Genomic DNA, 23,237 nt, shown 5'->3' on the forward strand with positions numbered 1-23,237 from the left:
CGGCTTCCCATTTCAAAGCAAGCTGCGTTGTAGGCTCCGGGGTAAGGACATCATTTTGAATAAGGATGCTCTGCCCAGCAAAGAGAGCGAAAGCGTCTTCCAACGCTCCGAGTCTCTCTTCAATCTCTGCAGGGGAGGGAGTAAGTTATGAGCGAATCTACCTGCGGGATCAGATGTGATCTAGATTGCTAGGTATTTGAAGCCCAGTGTAGTGATCTGTATCGGGCAATTCCTGGGAAGGCCAGTGAGGGGTCCCTTTAGGACGTATAGCACTGATTTGACCCAATTAATTGAATACCCTGAGTATCTGCCAAAGATGGCAAAAATGTTGAGTACCGCTGTGAGCGAGGCCTTTGGGGATGTTCGAAACAATAGTATGTCGTTTGCATACAATGAGATGCGGTCCTCCCACGATTCGGACCATTTAAAGCCTTGTATCACCGGGTTCCTCCTCACCCAGGAGGCCAAGGTTTCCAGGGCCAAGACAAAAAGGAGGGGAGAAAGCAGGCATTCCTGCCTAGTTCCTCTGCCGTGTCCGAACACCTCAGATTTTTTGTTGTTTAAGACTATCTGGGCTTGTGATTTCGAATAGAGGAGTCTCACCCACTGGAGAAATTGGGGCCCAAAACCCATTTTCTCGAGAACCGCAAAGAAGTACGGCTATTCGAGCATATTGAAAGCAATGGAGGCGTCCAGCAATACCAATATCACCTCCTCCTGTATGGTTGCTGCCCTTCCCATCACCCCGTGTACTCTGCCTAAATTCAACGCGGCGTTACGCTGAGGCATGAAACCCGATTGGTCTGGGTGTACCAGATTATTAATAACTTTGATCAGTCTATTGCCGAGGAGTTTAGGTAAGATCATAGGCTCAGCATTCAATAGGGAGAGTGGCCTGTAGGAAGAACAATCTGTCTGAATCTTACCTTCCTTGTCAATCGTCACTAGAGTTGCGATCTTTTGATCGCGAGGCAGCTCCCAGAGTTCTTTAATCTCCTCAAACATTTTACACAAGTGGGGGGCAAGAATGTTTGATCTGAGTTTATATAGGTCAATCGGTAGACCATTAGGTCCAGATGCCTTCCCAGAGGTAAGCCCCCTGATTGCCTGTGCCACCTCATCCGCCGTGAGCGCGCCTTCTAGGTATTCTAGCTCCGATGCTGAGAGTCTAGGTAGTGTTATATCCCGAAGGAGGTCCAGAGAGTCATGTATTGTGTAGGGGTTCTGTGAGGAATAGATATGTTCGAAGTGGGCCACAAAAGTATTTGCAATGTCCTGGGGGTCCGTGATCCTCCCTTCGGCCTCTTCTATTAATTCTGGCACCATTCTGCTTGCCAGCTTTTGTTTGTTTAACCATGCAATCCATGTCCCCGGCTTTATCCCCTTGATCATATATCCTACCTAGCGTCTCTTCCCAGTTCCTTGGCTCTGTTCGTCTCTAAGGCCTTGTACCTAAACCTCTTCAACTGTAGGACGTTTAGGGTGTTGGGTTGGGTCCCTCCGCTATTTCCTCTTCCAAGCAGAGGCTCTCTGTCTCTAGTGCTTCCTCCTCCCTAACCTTCTCTTTCCTCACCCCCCAATATTTGGGAAAGGGCTTGGCCCCTGACTACCTTCTTGAATGCTTCCCATAGTGTCCGATGAGAGATCACCGACCTCGCATTCTCTAGGAAGTATTGTTCAATCGCGGTTTGCAGTGCTTTGCGAACTACCGGATTGCGGAGATGCCAAGGGTTGATGGGCGCTACCCTCCCCACTCTATGGTGGCCCACCACAAATTGCACCCACAATGGAGAGTGATCAGATCTACCCCTTGCCATGTGCCGAACTTCTCGTATGTGTGACAATTGGTCTGGGGGAGCCAGTAGGTAGTCTATTCTTGACTGGCTGTTGTGAGCGCCCGAGTGATAGGTGTATTGGGTGGTGTCACGGTGAAACGATCGCCATACATCCTGCAACCCCATAGCCCCGAGAAAGTCCGGCAGTCAGCGGTTGGAGGGGCGGAGCTCTTGTGGAGGGTTTCTATCTTGGGTGCTATTAACTACCGCATTCAGGTCCCCTCCCACTACTAGGAGTTCCTCTGGCACCATCAACAGTATGGCGCCCAGGACTTTAAAGGCTGGTTCGTGGAGGCCTGGCGGCCTTAGACCAAAATGAGGGTCAACACCTTTCCTTCCCATTGTCCCGTGATGCCCGCATATCTCTTCCCCCCCCGCCCCCACCCGTGTCCACCCATGTGAACTTGACAGTCGGTGGAAAAGAGTTCCTAAGTAGTATGCCTATTCCTCTCGACCCGAGGTAAAGCCTGAATGCGCCACAAGGGTGTATCTCCACCTGTTAAGGGCTTTACACGTGTTTCCCACCTGATGTGTCTCCTGCAGTAGCACTACGTCAGAGGCGTGTCTCTTGATATACTGTAGCACCACTTTGTCCCCCAGACTATTAACATTCCAGCTCATCAATTTAAACCCTTTGTCCCATTGCATACTCATAGACCTTCATGTGTCACCAATGTGCCTGTGTTGCTGGACTACGATGCCTTGATGATTCCTTAAAAACATATAACTGTGCTTATCTCCTCCCAACTCCCCCCTCCCCCCTGCTCCCCTGCACTCTGGGCTCCGAACTGCCCATGATTAACACAATGCAGAGTGCCTGTCGCCCTTAAATTGAACTAAGTGAAGAAAATTGGGGGTACACTCCCCTCCACCCCCTCCTCCCAATACGCAATGTAAGTGGATCTCCCTGAATCGGTCGGCCTCATATTTGTATGCAATGTCAGACACCTCACATAGTTTGTTGTAGAAAGTCTGTGCAAGCTGGGGGCACAATCGGAGCCCAAAAACACAGGTCAAATGGCAGGGGCCCCTGTACCTCGTCTCTCTGGGAGCTCTGATCCGTTGGGTCTCTCAATCCAGCTAGCCAATCGGCAGCGTCCTCCGGAGCCTCAAAGAATCTGGTTCTCCCCCCGGCCTCCACCCGAAGACGTGCTGGGAACAACATGGCATATTTAAGGCCCTTGTCACTCAGTCTCTTTTTAACCCCCAAAAATGATCTGCACTGCTTTTAAACCGCCTGAGTGAAGTCCAGAAAGAAGCTGACCTCCGAGTTTTCCAATCGTATGGGTGGTTCTACCCTGGCCGTCTGCAATATAATATATCTGTCACGATAGTTTAAAAGTCCGGCTAGTATGGGACGAGGAGGGGCCCCTGGTTTTGGTCGCACTCCCGGTACCCTGTGGGCTCTCTCGATGACCAAGATATTGGACAGGCCTTTGGGCTGAAGGTGGTTGGTGATCAGGCTTTCCACAAATAGATCTGCCGCTTGCCCCTCTGCTTTTTCAGGCACTCCAAGGATGCGTACATACTGCGACCTTGGTAGTCATCCAGCTTTCCTTCGGAGAATTTTCGGAATGCCTGCAGCTCCCGCACCTCGTTCTACACCTGGTAAGTATCTTCTACAAGGCTTGTCGTGGTAACTTCAAGTTGTTTAACCTTCTCCCTGTTCGTGGCCAGATCTGCCCTAATTAACATGACCTCTGAGGAAATAGTGTTAATTCTCTGCTCCAGAGATGTACGGATCTCACCGATTGCGTCCAACACATCTTTCAAGGTGTGTTCTGGGACTCCTACATCCGGTCCTTCCGCAGATTTATCTTTTGGTGGGTGCTGTTTGGCCATGGCTGCCTTCGGGCAGGTGTACCTGTCTAGTTTGTTGTTTTGGGTGTTCTTAAGGCCCCTCGCATTCGACATATCGGCAGGGTTAGTGTGGATCGCCGTACTGCGGGTCTGATAGCTGCTCCCAGGCATTTGTATGTTGCCTGCGGAGTCCCAGGCTCTGGTGGGCCGTGTCAGCCAGTCCCCTCTTGTCCAGTGTACCACTGCGGCACTGTCCTGGTTATCCACAGCGGGGTGTTATATGGTGAGAGATATTTCCAGGTGATCTCCCGGGAACAGACCACTGATGTCCGGGCCAAGATGGCAGGCTGGGTCCAGGTTTCAGGTAATCCCCTTAGACTAGTGCGTCTCTCCCTTCTGGAGACAGGATTGCAAAGTGTGACCAACCTGCAAGTATCTAAAATATTCCGTGGGAGCCAGGTCATATTCGTGTTGTAGGGCTGGGAATGACTTGATCTCACCATTTACCCACAGGTCGCCGTTTGTTTGTTTTTTTTTTTTTTTTTTTTTTTTTTTTTATATACCTTTTGAGGTCCACTTGTCAAAGCCTTTAGATGACTACAGATTCCCAAGCAGCTCCGAATCCCATAATGGAGTAGCCAGATTCACCTTACGATCCCACCCCAGACTTCTGTTAGCCACCTGCCAAACTTGCACCGAATGCTTGGTTGGCCCAGTCAGGCGGTGTTTTCCGGCGCTTGAACAGAGAGCTTGATTATACACCTCGGCCGTTATTACACCTCCGCCGCTGGCTGTATCGTGGGCTCACAGGGGCGCCGGTTCTGTGGGGCCCTTTCTTGTTCCTGCGGGTTCAACTGCTGGGCCTCCCCCCGTCCGCTCCTGTGCTAGTCACTCTGCCACCGCCACCCAACCATATGTCTTTCGCCCCGCTGTGGCGTCGAGTGGGGCCGGTGCCATTATGGTGGGCCACTTAGGGCAGAGAATTGCCCCAATAACGTCTGTGTGCGCCCACGAGTTGCAGCTCTCGGCGTTGGTGGGGGCCATAGCGATTCCAGCTCTATTCTCACTGCATCCCGGAGCCCCGTCCACACTTCAGGTTCTCACGGCCTCTAGAATGCTACCGCAGCTACACAAATTGCTATGTGGGAAGATCGTGCGCAGGGCTCACCTCTCCTCACAGGGCCGAGAACTGGGTGATGATGTGGCCTTCGTAGCTCACGTTCTCCGCAGGGGAGCGGCCCTCTGGTATTTTCTTCTGGCTTCATACCCAACGGTCGATCGTGCCGTTTTAGGTCGGGAGTGCAGCTTTACTCCGGTGCTTGCGACAGGGAGAGTCTCCCACTTCACTCGTCCGGGCAGTCGCTTCTTCCCTTTTGACTTGCAGCCGTTCAGGATCCTCAGGCGCCCCTCCGGATGTGCTGCAGGGAGAAGTCTGCCAGCCGATGGGCCGGTCCGGGGTATCCGATCACTCTAGGTCCCGGCTCTCCTCAGGCAGTAGGCCAAGATTGGAAGCGGACAATTCTCAGGATTAACTGGTCTGAGCGCCCCGATCTTTAACTTTTTGCACTTCTCAGGTCTTCCGATAGCCGATTCCGACCTCGGGTCATGGATTCATTAGCCAGATCTATGTGGAAAGAAACGGTTAGCCTCGGAGAGTCTTAGCCTGCGGCCATCTTATTTCGTCGCTAGGCCACGCCCCTGATTTTGGACTTTTGATAAAGTGTTTGCGAGGTGTTGTTGCCGATATTTTATGTGACATTGCAAGATTTGCTGGATAGTGTAAGTCAGTGAGCTATTTTAAATAAAATCAAAAACCGCTTTTAGTTAGAAAGAGTTACATTTGAGCTGCTGTAAAAACAGAATAATCTCCAAATCATCCGTTTTATGTCAGAAATAAGGTGCAGTGAATTTAGCAATTCAGGCAACTTTATCTTTAAATTCTTGAAACTTTTCAAAGATGTAGATTGAATAAATTGTATCTGGTGTTTTAGTGACTATGGGACACTTCATACGTCAATTGTCTTTGTTAAACCAATGCCATAGTAATGTAGTGTGCAGGTGCAATGTTCCTACAAAGTTACATTGTAGGGCTACAAAGTTGCATTGTGAGGCTATCTTCCTTTATATTTGTAAGTAAGTGTGATTGAGGAGCTCTAGATAATTAAAGTAGGTATAGTTATGACTGAACTCTAACATAGTAAGCTTTTTATGTTTGATCATAGAGCTTGAATTCTCCCAGGTTGCCGAAGAATATTGTGTTTCCTAACTTTACACGTTAGTCTTTCTTCTAGATTTGTCTTCTAACATTTTGTAAAATCTATCAATTTATGTCACTGCTACTTCAAATACTCCTGTTTTTATATTTTACGTATTGATGCATAACCAGTTGCAAAATATAATCTGTATAAAAGATTAAAAGCAACCCAATGTAGACTCGGTGGGTGGGGGTTGGGGGTGAGGGGGAGCAGACATGGGTTACTGGGCCTCAGCTGTGTTGGTTGGGGTTGTTTGCCTCTGTTATCCTGGAGTTTTTCCTACTATTGTGTTTTTTTGGTTTATATCGCACGAACCGCACCCGACGGCATCTGAGCGCTCTACATGAGCACTGGTTGCAATACAGACAGACGCATTCAGTTTTATTAGGCATGGGGAGATTAAGTGTGTTGCCCAGAATCACAGGATGTTGAGTGTCCCTGGCAAGACTCGAACCCTGTTCCCCATCTTCGAGGTCGACCACTCTAGCCATTAGGCCACATCATCGCCTATGGCTTTACATTCTGTGCCAGGTACACCCCTTCCGCACTTGACTGTCAGGGTAGAGAGGGTGTACAGACCTAAGCATTTGATGTAGGTAGTGTGGGGTGTAGAGACTCAGACCTCAAGCAAAGAGACACCTTGTTATTGTTCAGCCTACTACTTTTATTTTTAAGACTTGGAGAAGTAATTAATCACACCACTACTCCGTATTGTTCATAAGGAATATACAGAACTCTAGGACAGGTATTCTATGAATGCTGAGAGGGTTACTATACAGACACACAGACGTTTTAGATTTAAGTACAGGTGCAGGCTTACTATGGTGAAATTTAAAAGCTTTTCGTGATTTTGTGATCTCTGCCAGTGCGTATACTTTGACCAGGTCATTCTGACAAGCCAGTTGCAAAAATCTCAACTAAGATCTGTTATGCAAGTTCTCAGTCAATGTTGTATTCAGGCATTAGCGTTACCTGAGATGAGTTGCATCTAGTATCTCCAATTGCAAGTGTGCAGTCTCCAACCACATGGTGCAAGCAAACACATTGACAGTTGCCATGGCTTGTTCAGGTAGCCCCACCTCCCATCCTCATCATTCTGATGGAAACCGCAGCAGCACAGTCAAAGGTACTCCATTCTGGCTAATCCAAAACTTGTGACTGGGGGATTCCATTCTTGAGTCTGTGGTGCAATGTTGCAGTCATTTGGGTGCAGTAAAAGCAGTCAGCAGATTATTTCTTTGTGGCTGTCGCTGGCACTCTGGTGAGTCTGTTTAACGTTGGCTTATCTTGGTCACCCCAGTAGGCCTAGATACACTCTGGTCAATTCCAGGCAAACTCCCACAGGAGTTTGCTTCTCTTGGACTACACCTCTCTAAGGACTCAGTGACTGGCTTTATCCCCACAGATAGACCGCTCCTGTCGGACAAGTATCTTCTTCTCCCCTCTTTGGTGTCATGCAAGCTCTCGGGTCTAAGTCAGATCCAAACCTCTCCAGGCTGATTCACTGACTAGGTGATGTACGCTAACCTCCAAGAGACTGACTATCATTGATACCAGTCTTGAATCACTAACTTTTCTAAGTATTCTGCAGAGTAGGCTGTCCTTGGCCAGTGAAGAAGCTTGGAACTGGAAAAAAGTGGGAATGTTTGGGATCCACTTGTATATACAATTTCCAGAAAGCAAATGTGGACAGCTAAAAGTCGAAAAAGCAGCTTAATATGGTTCTGTAAGAAACTGGATTATTCGTTAAGGGGGGTGGAAACGCCACTCAGGCTACAACCACAATTCTTGTCCATGTGAATCACAAAAGTCACTAAACTACCTGTGCTTAACCCTCTGATAGCTTGGCACAAAAACAGTCAGGCTTAACTTGAAGGCAATGCGTTGAATATTTATGCAGCATTCAAATAGTAAGAAAGCAAAAACCCAACAAAAGAAAAAGCCCAAACCAATTTAGAAAATAGTCACGTTTTAAATAAATAAAATGATACCAGAATGACACACATCCAATCAGTAGAACCAGAGATATTGAATTTTAAAGTTTTAGGTAAACATAGCTTAAAGTGTGGTTATCTGGTCACACTGGACCTGTACAAAGTTACAAGTTCAGGCCTAACTCGATGGTGTGCAGGCCGAGCTGAGGACCGATTTCGACCTGCTGGGAGTTGTACCCTTATGTCCTTGGCGTGAGTTTTATATAGCAAGACTTAGCAGAGCTTCACATCGCTTGGCGTCTGTTCCAATGAAGCTCTTAGTGGTGCGGCAAAGCTTTGTGAGGCTTTGCGTCACTCGTCATTGCTTTCGATGAGCTGTCAACTGTTAAAGGATATGTAGGGCTTTGCATTGCTCTGCGTTGGTGCTGGTAAAGCTTTCAGGTGGGGCTATGCACAGTTTTGCAGGGCCCGGCATTGCTTTGCACCACATCGGATAGAACCTTCAGTTAGGCAGGGAGGAATGCTCTCACTGATGCCAGTTAAGGGTCAGGATCGGAGCTCACCCCAGCAGAGGGCAGCAGCAGGGCTCAGGCAGGTCCAGTTGCTGGGCCCGGCAAGTTCCATTGCAGCAGGTCAGTTGGGTAGTTGCAGGGAGTCCTCTGAAGCTTGTTGTGTCCCTATAGCCCACAGAGCAGATCAGCCAACTGACGCTTGGAATAACTCTTAGTAGCCTAGGATGAAGGTAAGCAAGTCTAATATTCTGTCTCAGAAAACAAGGCAGTCCATCAAGCAGCAGGGCAGCCCTTCTTTTGTAACTTCCACAGGTCCTGGAATGTTCTGAATAGTGACTCTGGAGGTCCCATATCTATACCTGGTTTCAGCCTTTGTGTGTGGAGGGGGAACTTCCTGTCCTAACCCCACATCTTGTTCCGGAAAGTTTATTTCCCTTCCCCTGTCAAAACTGTCTGGGGGTCATAATAAACTGCACATAGCAGGGGCCTATTTTGTATTACCAGGGTCGCCACCAACCATCTACCTGAGGAATCCGTTTCATATTTAAGTAATCTGATGCCGTTATTACTTTTAATATTAATGGCAAATCCTCGAGTACTCCCCCCTCTGAGCCGAACATATTACCTCCTGGACCCATCTACACTTTTGGAAACATTGTCTACACTCTAAATTTTCCATATGAGTTTCCTGTAGTAGTATGACTTGGGCAGTGCTTCCCTTAAGAACTTCCATAACTCTAAATAGTTTCCTCCTAGATCTTAATCCATTCACGTTCCAAGTTAGAAAATTAGCTATTTTGAAACTACCCATTCTCTAAACCCCGAGTTTCAATTCTTACCGAATTTTCCTGATTCAAATCGACAGACATATATACACTCAACACACCCCCTAGACAAGAAACGCGAATGAGGATATAGATTTTTTTTTTGCTCCCACCACCCAGTGCCCCCCCCCTTCTCCCCACCCTTGGGAACCCCACCCCCCTTCATCCTAAGGCGATGCTATCCGCCCTTTGCGCACTCCCGATCCCTCTAGGAAGAGAGAGATAAAGAAGAAAAGAAAAATTTGCATATGAAACAGCCAAACTGAAAGAAAGTAAAAAATTCTATCCCCAAATTACTTCGTAGTCAAAATACTATTTTCCTAATCTCAACCATACCCACAATATCGAGCATTGAGATATTAACATATACATATACTTGATCCAATATCATATCATACCATCTGTGATATGAAAGTATCAACCTCCTCTGGGTTACTAATATTAAACATTTTGTTCTGCCACATAATCTTTAACATTGCAGGAAATTTCAGCTGAACCTGTGCTCCCTTACTCCGTAGCTCAGTAATTCTGGTGCCCAACTCCCACTGCCTCTGAGCGGTCCTTTTACCCAGATCCGACCATAAGAGAACTCATCATGACTTAAAGGGCCTCCTTTTAAAGCTCGTTGCAACACCAACTCTTTAACCGCAAAAGTTAAAAAGTTTACTAAGACCTTCCTGGGGGTCTTCCGGTCTGCACTTAGCCTAAAGGGGTCTCTGTGAGCCCTCTGGATCTCCTTTTCCCAATCCATCTCGGGCCTATCACTCAAAACTTCTCTCATAAGGCCACAAATGAGGGCCTTAAAATCTCCTTTCTCGGCCCCCTCAGGAATTTTAAAAAATCTTAAGTTATTACGACGAGATTGGGTTTCAAGCCGCTCCAAATCATCTTCCAATATTTTATTCTGCTTTTTTAAGGACTCAATGTCTTTAGAGTTATCCGTAACCGTTGCAGAGAGGACTTTGACTTCTTCTTCCAATAGCCCAGTACGTAGTGCAAGATCATCTAATTTCTCCTCAAGAACTTCGCATTTCTCGCGAATCACTTTCTGATTAGATTCCGATATCTCAAATTTTGAGAAAATGTCTTGACGCAAAGCAAAAAACATCTTCTCCATAAGAGATGGATCACTGTCGATACTTGGACTGTGACTGTGACTGGGACTCTCTGTCTGTCCTCTAATAGTTATTCCCTCAGATATCTCAGATGACTCAACAATGGTGTCGAGGTTAGTGCCGCGACTAAGCTCGGAAATCCTCTCAGGGCTTAAACTATCTCCTGGTGACTCTGCGTCTTGCGGTAATGCTTCCAGCGGGGTAAATCGATTCTCCAAAATGAGTGGAGCTTTTAATGGTAAGTCCCTACTTATCTGTGAGGATTCAACCTGCTAAAATTATTTTAAAGTAGGACCTCAAGGAGGGTGCGGGTTTTACAGACACACTCCCCCTCGGACCACAGCGTTTAAGTTTTCCACCGTTCTTTGGTAACTTTTTTTTTGGAGAAACTGCTGAGGGCTCAATACCAGTCGACAACTCCCCACTGCTTCCAACCTTACCTCCCTTACCTTTCCCTTTTACCCCTGGGAGCGACCGAAGCTGGTAGCGATTTTTTTACTGAACCCCCTAAGCTATATTTCACTATGTTCTCAGTACCCGCCTTATCATGGGAGTCTGCATCTGAACCTCTTACTTCTTTGCGCGATTCCTGCAGCAATATAGATGCTCGAGGATCACTTTCCATCGATCGTTGAGCTCCTCGCCTGGTGCTTTGAACTGCAGGTTTTATCCCTTTAACTCCCCCCAATTCGTGTCGCAGCGCACCGGACCAATTTTGCTTGTGATTCATGGAGCATAGGTCCTTTTCCAGAAACGCCACTACACACTCTGTTCTCCAGTCCTCTCTCTGCCGACACAGCAGACGATCCGGAGGCTTTAATTAAGATGGAGTCTTGTCTACTAGAGACAACAGCACCTATTATATTTGGAGGAGACTTCAATTTAGTTATGGATAAGAGATTGGATAGGACTTCCAAGGTAAACTATATGAACCCACCTAGATCCTTCTCCAGGCTAAAGAACATGATGAAAGATTTCAATTTAGTCGATATTTGGTGTATTAAGAGGGGAGACACACGAGAGTTCACTTTTTATAGCAAAAAGTATAGACACCATTCTCGAATTGACTTTTTTCTGGTAGGTCAAGAGCTGTTAGGGGAGGTATTAGAAATTGTACATATCCCCGCGATAGTGTCGGACCACTCAGCTGTAGCTCTCGCTTTGAAAATCCAGCAAAAGGAAGGGCAGAGAAGATGGATTGTAGATAGAACTCTTTTCTTAGATGAAGGGATAGTTAGAGATTTAAGAGAAAAGTCTGATTTTTTCTTTTGTGTGAACATAGGATCAGTAGGTTATCAAACAGTCTGGGATACTTATAAGGCTTACCTAAGGGGGGTTGTAAGATCTATAATGATAGGGAAGAGAAGGACGGAGAAACGAGTTGAGGAATATAAACTGGAGGAGATCAAGATTAAAGAAAGAAAATTACAGAAGGCGTCAATGGATGACTCAGAGAATCTTCCCGCTCTAAGTAAAGAGTTAGAAGGGCTACAGGCAACGTTCCAAGCATATATTGATAAAAGAATATCTGATAGATGGAAGGCGAGTAAACTTAGTCATTTTGCTTATGGTGAAAAATGTAGCTCCCTACTAGCCTGGAAAACTAAGGCGTATAGAGCAAGAAATAATATCCAAGTATTAATTAGCAGGGATTCCGCCGTAATACTTCATACTAATGAGGATATTTGTAAGGAGGCTTGTAGTTCTATAAAGGACTTGTATAGGGAGGACATTCATCCTGACCAAGAGGATATCATAAAGTGGTTAGAACAGACGGCTCTCCCTCGGCTTACTAATGAGCAGCAGGAAGCACTGGAAGGAGAGATTACGGAAGGTGAGATCAGAGTTCAGTGTAAGAGAATGGTCAAAGGGAAAGCTGCAGGGCCAGATGGCCTTCCTGTAGAGGTATATCTATCTATCATAGACATAATAATTCCAGTCTTAAAAGTCCTGTTTAATTTAATTTATATTAGTGGGGAAAACGCTCCTGCTTCATGGTCAGAGGCAATAGTGACCTTGATTTTAAAGCCCAATAAAGACCCGAGAACTGCTGACTCATATCGACCGATTTCTTTGCTGAATTCGGATTATAAGATCTTCTCTGGAGTTATAGCGGCTCGGGTAGCTAGGGTTATAAAACAGGTCGTCCACTCTAATCAAAGAGGTTTTATTCCCGGAAGACAACTAAATGAATTAACGTTCCAGCTGGTAGGGGTTATTGATATAGCTGAGACTAGGAGGGAGCCACTTACGATAGTAGCGGTTGATGCAGCTAAGGCCTTCGATCAAGTACACTGGCCTTATATGTGGGAGTCTCTACATAGTTTTGGATTTCCGCGCAACCTGGTCATGGCTGTGAAAAAATTGTATGAGGGTCCAAAGGCCAGGGTTTTGGTAAATGGGGTACTTTCTGATTGGTTTACTATCTCTAGGGGGACAAGGCAAGGTTGTCCCTTGTCCCCGCTCCTCTTCAATTCATATATTGAGCCCTTTGCAAACCTGATTAGAGCAGATACCTCTATCCTTCCGTTTAAATCTAAAAGTTATGAGGTTAAATTAGCTTTATATGCCGACGACCTATTGCTCTACACAAGAAATCCGCAGGATGCTATTCTGAATTTAATGAGGAAGTCTGAGTCATTCGGGCAGGTCTCAGGCTATAGAGTAAATACTGATAAAACGGAGATCATGGAGTGGAATCAGGTTTCCCAAAGCTATGGGGTGAAAACCCAAATACGATATCTTGTGATTTTAATTCCACAAAAAATTGAGGATATAACAAAAATCAATTGGAGGAAAACCAGTCAGGAAGTGGCTGGACTCTTGTTAAAATGGGAAAATTTACCCTTAAATATATATGGCCGGGTGAATTTAATAAAAATGATCATTTTACCAAAGATTACTATCTTTTTAACTCTATCCCTCTGATCTTTAAGAAAGAAGTCATTGCAAAACTTCAGGGTAAAATAGGCAGTTTTATTTGGCGATCCAAAGGCCCCAGGATTTCCTGGAAGAAGTTGAGGAGGAGGCTGGATGTTGGTGGGCTAGCACTCCCTGATCTGTTTGCTTATTGTTATGCTTTTCAGTTAAAAAATGTTCGGATGATGGCCAATAAGATAGATAAGTCATCTATCGGCTTACTCTTCTCCGCTATGTTAGAAGATATTCCACAGGGCCAAAGGCATTTTCTTTTCAAATTTGGAGATTCCAAGTTTTTTAAGAAGATAAGGTTAAAGGTACTGAAGGCTGCCCTGAATATATGGATGTATGTTAGGAAGGTTTTTAAAGTCCCCTATTTTTCTAGTAATGCTCCAATATGGGACTCCCCCGGCACACCCGAATGTTTAAGAGATCAACTAAGTCAGCCTTTGAAAATAGGCAGCTTATATTATTGGGCTGATTTTAAGAAGGGCTCTGATTTAATGAGCTGGGGTGACCTGAATTGTCTTTGTAAAGGACAGCTAACAAGATTCAAGTATTATCAACTGAGCTCTTGGTGGGCTGCACAGGTTTGGGAGGAAGAGGATGACGATACAAAATTCAGTCAGGTGACGAGATCTGGCCAGTGGGAAAAAGAGGTGTCTTTTTGGTATTGGGCTTTTCTGGAGATGGATAAGGAATTAGAGATCGAAATCGTGAAGCTTTGGGGCCGGGAATTTGGCGAAGAAGATGTAACCCAACTGTGGCGTACATCTTATGACTATCTGCGAACAGTAGTTAAACCAGCATCGCTCAAGAGAAACCATCTATTTACTACTTATAGAGTGTACTGGTCACCTGCAAAACTAACTAAGATTACTAGTAATGTGTATAACTGTGCTAGATGTATGCTACCGTCAGCAGATGACATTCACATGTTTTTGACCTGTCCCAATATATCTCTATACTGGAATTCAGTGTGTGACTTTATTAGGGAAACGATTGAGATCCAGATTACAATTTCTCCTTTGCTAGTTTTTTTTGGTCTATATCTGGAAGGGAATGTGCAGATCCCTATGTGTAATGCAAAATTTTTGTTTTATGTGATCCTGTTGGCCAGACGGGAGATATGTAAGCTATGGAAATCAGGAAATGCACCTCTGTTTAGTGATTGTTTGAGGAATATAATTTATACAAGCGAGTTCGATCTGGCATGTGACCCTATGAGCGAGTCAAGAATATGGGCACCTTTAATAAGATGGAGAAATAAAGAAGTGTGAATCCTATGATTATGCCAGTACCTGCTGAAGGTAACACCTCTCCTCGCAGTGGTGGGAATATCGAGCAGAGGAGGAGTGTGCCCGACATAGCGGTATGCTAGAGGGATATAACTCTGTATCTTTTTCTCTTGGTTAACTAGTCGGCACCCTTACGCGTGACCTTGAGAGATCAGAGGGAACCCTAGCAAGAAAGTTGGCGATATGAGGATAAAAAAAATAAAAAAAACTGTCTGGGGGTAACAAAAGGCATGGCAGGCATAGCTAAATAACGATGATGGATTCAACCCAGATCTGTGATTTGGGGTGAGTGTCTGAAAAGTTTCAGCGCTCTGTCCATCTCCTCGTGTTTGCATTGTTCGCCCTGAGTTGGCAGGGTATGCCCAGACGTGGTTACCTTGCTTACTTTGCCACTGGATTCAAGCTAGCCTGGCTGATGAGGGCTGTTAGCCCGAAAACGGTCCCAAGAAGCTTGTTTCTGGTCCAGGAAAGGCATGGCATGGCACTTCGGTCTGGACTGTTCCCATGAGGCACAGGTTCAAGACTGATTTGCATGGAGCTGTGTCTGAACTGGGGTGGCGAAGTGAGCTAAAGAACCATGATGGATTCAACCCAGTTCTGTGACTTGGGGCGAGTGTCTGAAAACTTTCAGCGCTCCGTCCATCATCTCCTTGTGTTTGCCATGGCAGGCCTAGTGCCAGGTTCCTTTGTGTGACCGGGTGGGGTCAAAGTCCTTTGAAGTATAAGTGGGGCTCGGTATAGCCCCTACCCATTCATCCTGCCAGGATGGCTCATCAGTCCACACCTAAGTGGCCTTAGTGTTACAGTCTGGAAGGCAATACAAGGGGAGAGGATGTAGCCTTGCGGCTAAAGCGGTCAACCTCGAAGCTGGGAAACCAAGTTCGAGTCTCGGCAACCATGCTAAACATCCTGTGATTCTGGGCAAATCACTTGATCTCCCTGAATGTGTCCTTCTGTAATGAAACTGGTGCTCATGTAAAGCGCTCTGATACCCGATGTCTCAGGTCTAGTTCGCCCTAACAAAAAAAAATACACAAACCCCCAACAGTTGAGGCACTCCGTCATATGGCTAAAAAGTGCATTTCCTGAATGATAACTTTAAATCTGACTTCACAATAAAAGAGGATTTTAAGTTCTAATTCATTTGAGGTAAACAACATATCTCGATCTGCTCCAAATCCAAAGTTAGCCCTTATTAAATGTAATAACGTAACCCAGTGTTAATTAATTGGAGAGATAGGCCTTGCAGCAGTGAAGAACGACTTTAGGAGTTTTTCGCTGCCAGGACGTGTAAAACTTAAGTACATATTTCCTACGTTTTAAATGCAATCCACCCTGCCCTATGCACCTTTAGCTCCTACCTTAGGGGTGACTGACCTGTATTAAAAATGAAGGTTTAGGAATGAAGGTTTATTTTGCCACGTAGAAATGGCAGTTTAAAATTGCACTACAATCTACAGTGGCAGCCCTGAGATGTTTTAAAATGCTACTTTAGTGAGTGGCACAATGAGTACTGCAGGACCACTAGTAGTATTTGATTTTCTCGCAGGGATTCTTTGGTAAGTAGAAATATCCCTTGGGGTAACAGAATGTCAGAATGTAGGGACTGTCTCTCTACCACATCAGTACTTTACAGTCTAAAGCCAGGCTAGCTCACAGTGCCTCTCATGAACTCCTAACCTTCCCAGCGTAGCAGGTGATTTTGGCAACCCTAGAACATGTACCTCTAGTCTCCTAGGGAACCGTGGAAACAGATAATCACCTTTCGTATCTTGCTCATGCATGCCCTTAGTAAACAAAGGAAAGATATGATGAATGTTTACAGTACATTTATTGAAACTATAGTAGTCTATTCTGAAGCAGATGTGCTGTGATTAGTAGTCACATACAACTAAGCATGGTATCAACATTACTAGCTGACTGTATACAATGAACAACCCAACCATGGCAAATTATCTATCAGTCTAGGCCTATTCTCACTGTGTAAGCAAAGGGATAGTTTGGGGATCTCTGGGATTAGCAGTGGACCCCATACTTGGCTTGTGCTTGCTCCAGGACCGGTCTCTCTGCTGAAATTCTCCTCTCTGCCCACAAAGGGACAGAACACAGTTTATATGATTAAACTTATGTGGTGGAAAAGCTGCAGCTGGTATACCATGTTATGTCTACTATTTTAGGAGCTGTTGCTGACCGAGCACAAAAAAATACAACATGGTGTTATGTAATCCAAACGTTATTGTATGAAATGTGCAGACGGAATCTCAAGAAGAGTCACTGAATAACAAAACAACATGTACAGTGTATTTCTACAATAATGTCCCAAAAACAAAAAGTATTCTGTGCAGCAGTGCAAGCAGAAGCAGCCTAAACATCTAATACACTAAACTAAGGGAGAACCAAAGAGGCCCAGAAGGGACATCACTACACCCCCACTTTGGTCAGGAAAGTGACTTGGTGACACAAAAAACAAATAATGTCAAAAGCTAAGCAAGTCCAATGCCATGCTAAGAAGCATAATAATCAAATGCACAAGTCTAATATTAAATGAAATTGAATGTTTTGAAAGGGAGGACGAATTAGGTTAAGGACTTGGCACCCAAGAGTTCTTCCAGATGATCAGTGTTTAGTGAATCCAGAACTAATTCAGTCTTCGCAGATGATGATTTCTGAAGAGGCCTATTCAAAAGATCCAGAAAACAGACATGTTCCTCATCAGCTGATGGTGAGAAAGTAGTCTGTAGTCCTTCATCCGCGTTAAGAGGACCACAGCGGTTCAGATAAATACAGCCAAAAGGTTTATTTTAAATCAACATGTGTCTGTGGGGGACGTGCCATGGTAGAACTTTTAATTTGCGGACAAATGTCAGAACAAAGGACATATTTCTTGCCCTGCCTATATAATCCATGCTACCAAGAACGTTGCTGTAGCAATGAAGATGTGGCCGCTACACCGACGTGAGCAGAAGAAACACTTTCAAGCACAGCTATCTCTAAGGCTAGTCTGCGGTATTGGTGATCAAACAGTCACCAACTTCCAGAAAGATAACAAAGGGAATTTGTTCACTTAAATGGTATGTATATGTAACTAGAAAACCTTTAGGCAAAGGGGCGCTGTCACGTGTAGCAGCAACGGCAGCTTATATATCTGCATCTACATTTGTATGAGAACGAGTGATCGCAGCAACTGTCTGTTGCAACTGCAGATTTGGCCACTTCATCAGCCAAGGAATTCTCTACAATGTGTGGTCCCACACGCTGATAACTCAAGGTATGAATGTGATGAGCCTGTGGCAATATATCTTTTAGGTCTGCCACTTTAACGCAAACCGTTTTATGCTTTATAGTGTTGCGTTTAGAATCTTTCAATCCATTTTGGCACCAATAGTGCAAATTGTCAATACAAGACTGAACATAATAATGCAAATCACATACTAGGAGTGTGGGGAATTCAGGATCTGTATCTTCCATTGCAGGAAGTAAAGCTTTCAGTTCAGCCAACTTTGCAATGTAGTCCCCTAATGACTGGGTGCAAGTTTTTTGTGGTTGGAATTTTCTATCCCACATCATACCAAGAGTGGTGGCTCACGCCGCCGAATATCGGTGTTTTGTACTTGTAGCAGGCTGGGCTGAACTATCAGTATAAATAATATATTTATACTGCTTGAGAGATACAAGATTGCTAGGCTTGGGATAAAAATGCTCATGTTGAAGAAATTCTTGTGACTTTAAGGACGTGTAAAAAACCAAATCTACATCAACCGCTGTTGAGGATGTTTCTCACTGTATCCATTTAGGATGGTTAGCCTTAGCATTGATGCGTTTCCCTTGTGCAAGTGGCCTTTCTTTTAGTATAGCAATCTGCACCGCAGTCCGTATTTTTTTTCAGTGGATGCAAAAAGCATTTCCGCATTGGAATATAAATGCATTTTTGTGTTTTTTTTTATTTTGTTTGCAACAACAACAATCAGCACTTTTTCACCTTCAGTAAAGGTGTGCTATATAAACCCAATGGCACCTGCTACTATATGGATGACGAGGTTTGTAGTATGTACACGTGTATGTAAGTGACAAGTTGCAAGCAAGTCGGATTAAAGTGATCTGTGTATTTCTGTGTGTACTTATGTCCAATGTGTACTGGAAAAATCAGGGTGAATTAATTCATATAATGATGTAATGCGTTGTGCATAATCCGGTATCTATGTACTGTCAACATTTTGGAATCCTAATAAGGATTGTAGTTTTCTAAGAGTGTTTGGTGGTTGTAGTAGAGCACACATTTATAAGAAGTGTGGTGCAAGACTTTTTCCCTCACGGGTAAATTTGTATCCTAGAAATTAAATTGGACACTGTAGCCATATTCAGTAAATCCCAATATAATGCAATCTACAATGGTCATATGTCTGTTCTGCTCATTGTCTGTCAGGTAGATCTTGAGAGGACAATAAGTCTTGGTCAATAGCATATATAATTCACACAATGGAGGCAACAAACAGCCCTGGACTGTTCTTGTATCACATTGGGAGTTACGAAAAAACGATGCTGAAAGCCCATGCCAAGAAGGCAGTCCAATCCCTGCTTTCAGGCATTATATTTTGGCAGAAAAAAATGTTGGAAATATCCAATGTTGTTTTTGTGTTTTTTAGAGACTATATTATTTAGAAGTACCGTACTTTGTGTTGCAAATGTGTGTTCTGCAAATCACATCAGTTTCTGAGGTGCCGCTCCTCTGAGAAAAGACTGCCACAATCAGCTTCCTCTGTCTGGTAGGTGCGTTGGATCTCCTAGGAAACCCTCGTGTTCACAGCGCAAGGATCTGGTTCCTCATGCAAGCCCTGAGGACCATCAATGTCATTGCACACCCTAAGACCCGATAGCAACCACCAAACCGGCATAACAGACCGAAATAAAATGCTAACACAGCGCAAATAAGATAGTATTAAGCCCCAGACCAATATAGCCCAAATAGCAGTATTAAGGAAAACATGTATCCGTCTGAGCAACGAAGGAGGAAGTGCTGTTCCTTGATGTTGCTTGAATGGGACTTGCTCTATGGTTATACTGTTGATTTGTTTCAAAGACTCATGGATTTTGTAGTCTTTGAATAAAAATGTGTTGTTTAAAGCTGCTGAGTGGAATAAATGAAAGAAGTAAACATTATCTGAGCCTCTCGTCCTGCCATAAAATTGTTTAAAATAAAGTAGATTATTAATTCTAAGCAAGTCCGATTGTTTGGAGATGGACTGTTCGTTGTTGATGGTGGTTTTCAACTTCCTTCTGTATTGAAAGAGGGTAGGGCAGTTGTAATGTCTCATTATTTAGGCAGGTGTTGCCACAGTGAGGGTGGTGTTCTTGGAGGCTAGTAGAAGGGCAGCAACCAAACCTGGGGCTTCTTAATGTTAAAGGTGTAAGGCCTGTAGACAAGGAATTACATGATGCAGTAATACTGTAGGTGAAGGAAGTTCTTCTTGATGTATGGCTGCTAGAACATGCTATTTATTATTTTGTTTTCCACAGGTTGGTCTGCACCTTCTGCTATCGGAATAGCTGGCCTTGGTGGTGGATTTGAAATTGGAATCGAAGTAGGTGTTTACATTTTAATTGTTTGTCTAACCAACCTACTTGTTGATTTTGTCATTTAGGACTGGTATTGTACATACAAAACTACCTTTAATGCGGAAAGCTAATGTTATCAGTCAGCGTTTGCCAGGCATCAAGTGTGAAAGAATGGTAGGGACTAGAGAGCGTCCTTCACTATTTCCACCAGTGCACTCCCCTGATATATGGGAGAAATTATGGCAGATGAAATTGGCATGTTCCCTTTGCATGTCGTTGTTGTCACCTACTGTTGTGGTAAGGCTTTTCTATGCACTAATGTAAGTATATATATATATATATATATATATATATATATTTTTAGAAGGTACAGTTTAATCATTTCACACAGGAGAAACGTGGCTATGCAATTACAGCAGAAGACACAGATACTTTAAAATCTCTGACATGCCCTGTGATAACACATACCTGATTCACTTGAGGTCTGATTTTCCAGCTATAAATGCCATTGCTGAATAATCACATATGGTATAAACACACACCTACCAACACCTAGCACCCAACCTAGTACCCACATGCGCTGAAAATAAACAGACTATATGTGTGCCAAGTAACAGCAGATGTGCACACATGCTTCAATCAGCACTTCAGTTATACACTAACAGGACATTAAAATGCAGAACACCACTCACTAGAATGAAAGAGACTGCATTGGGGTTTCAGGCAATGATGGGATCGAGAGAGTGTGATTTGTGGATGGGGCAAGCACTGGGATGTGCAAGAGAGCAAGCAGAGATGGGAGGAAGCAGATGGGGAAACTGAAAGCAGCAACGATGGGAAAAGCAGTGATGGGGAGTGGTGATCTGTGGATGGGACATGAGGGTGGCGGGATTTCACTCTTCCTCCCCCCCCCCTCCCCCTGCAGTGGCCACAGTGCGGACATAACGGGAGCAGGGGCCTGCGCAGGGGCCCAAGCTGAGGACTGTCTAACTGAGCGGTGAGCCTGAGCAGTCAATTTCCCCCCCCCCCCCCCCCCCCATCTCGCATTGGCAGCAGCCTGGAGAACAGGTTATGAAGCATTTGTGGGGGGGGGCGACTCTTAAAGACACTAATGTTGAGGCCGTGAGCGACTCCGGAAGTCGGGGAAGGATACCAAGGGGTGGGCACACGTAGAAATCTCGGCGCTGCGGAGACCATCGGGCGACTATTGGCCCCTGCCGTGGAGATCCTTCTACTGTGATTCCTGGCCTTTCCCCTCCATGGAGAGCCTGGGGGGCAGGCGCCGGGGGAAGACTAGGTGCGCGGGGACCTGGTGCTGAGGCTGGCGTGCTGACTACGGCTGGCGCAGCTGGGGGCCGGAGGTGTGGATATCGCCTAGGAGACGCGTGGTGACATCGTGAAGGATAGGGAAACCGGACGGGCGCCAGCCTAAACTTAATTTTGATGCACGCAAAAATACCAGATCTCAAATTGATCCGGAAGAAGACCGAGTGGAAGCGCCGGCACCCTCAAATGCAGATTTGAAGGACTTTATACTGGCTGTGCAGTCCAGCCTGACCTCCATTGAATCCAAAATGGACTCCATGGCTGCGCGGCTAGATGGCGTAACGCATAGACAAGCATGAGGAGAAGCTGACTGAGACGGAACGGAGGATTTCAGATCTGGAGGACACCTCTACTGCGACCACGTCCTGCACGCTGGAAATGGAGAGGGCTCTGAGTGGTCGCGGCCAAGAACGAAGAGTTAGAATCCCGCTCTCGAAGAAATAACCTCCGCATCATAGGGATACCAGAATCCACAGTTACCGGCAGGATGGAGGAATATGTAGAGCGGCTGCTGGTTGCGCTCTTTGGGAGAGACGTTTTTTCTCCAGTACTGGTGGTCTAGCGGGCTCATCCTGCGCTGGCTGCTTGCCCGGTGCCTGGAGCCGCGCTGCGCCCGATAATTGCCCGGTTGCTTAATTACCGGGATCGGGACACTGCCCTCTGCTTATCTAGGGAGCGGGGACAACTCCGCCATGAGGGGATGGAGATTTCTTTGTATCCCGACTTCACCCTGGCCGTGCAAGAGCAGAGACGTATGTCCCTCCCTGTGAAGAAGAAACTACAGCATCTCAGTATACCATATGCCATGCTTTTTCCCGCTAGACTCAAAGTGTCCTATCAAAGTAAGCAGTACTTCTTTAATACCCCTCAACTTGCACAGGACTTTCTTAAATCCTTACCGAGGTCGGCGATGGGTCGGTCGCCACGCCCCCCTGCCCAGGCGGAGGTGGAAACACTTCAGATGTCGAATAATCGGATGCCGCTTCAAAGTGCATTTCACAAAGTGAACCTGCCACACGGCCACTGAAATAGAGGCTGTCTGGACACCGTTGTGTGGCGAGGGGACCGGGGTGAGGAGGGGCAATCTTCCCCCCCCGGGAGACTGGAAGCCGTCCTCGGTGCACGAGAACTTACACATTCCTACAGAGACCCTGGTGCTCCTGATGTGCTGGGGCGGTGAGGGGGTCACCCCCTTGCCCCCTGACTGACGGAGGCAGTGCTGAATGCTACACCTGGCCCTTAAGCTGCTGTGGGGGAGGTTGTCTGCGAGCTAGCAGGACACACTGGGAATCGCAACGAGATGATCCTCCATTTGATCGCCCGAACACCCTCGCTATGGCGAGGAAGACCCCTGGACGCCCTCTGGACTCCACCTCACAGGTGAACCCTTATCAGTATGGTTGGGGTTGCTATATTGCAAGTTTTGTTTCAGGGTGAGTCATTCTCCCCTGTTGGGACCATGACATTGGGGGAATGGCGGGAGAGGGGGAGGGAAGACTACCACGGCAGGATTGGGCTGCTGATGTGGGTGGGAATGTTGTGTTTAACCATGCGAGAAAAGAACGAATGAGTGACATGGAACATGTCTTTGCCTTGATTGCCATTTTAATGCCAAGCTATGTCTACCAGTTGGCGAAAGTCCGCCGCTTGAATAAGTATTACCCCAACCGCTGCCATGGCTGACCATTCTAGACCCACCGCATTTTGTTACCTTACTTGGAATGTCCGAGGATTGGGTGAACCTCGCAAGCGCAGACACATATTATCTTATTTAGACCGCCATGATGTTTATTGTGCGATGCTGCAGGAGACGCATTTTAACCCCGCCTCCCCTTCCACATTTGCCGCTCGATGGGCCAGATATAC

The 23,237-nt window shown here is 45.7% G+C and overlaps 1 protein-coding gene across 1 annotated transcript in view; it reads left to right on the forward strand.

The window, feature by feature from the left end:
• SH3YL1 (SH3 and SYLF domain containing 1) overlaps positions 1 to 23,237 on the forward strand; it is a 483,838-nt gene that overhangs the window by 129,059 nt on the left and 331,542 nt on the right. Inside the window, exon 4 of the mRNA XM_085610793.1 lies at positions 20,007 to 20,071. Coding sequence (XP_085466919.1) covers positions 20,007 to 20,071 — 65 coding nt within the window. The remainder of the gene's footprint in view (positions 1 to 20,006; positions 20,072 to 23,237) is intronic.

Source organism: Triturus cristatus, chromosome 6, assembly GCF_964204655.1.
Source record: "Triturus cristatus chromosome 6, aTriCri1.1, whole genome shotgun sequence".
Lineage (NCBI taxonomy): Eukaryota > Metazoa > Chordata > Amphibia > Caudata > Salamandridae > Triturus > Triturus cristatus.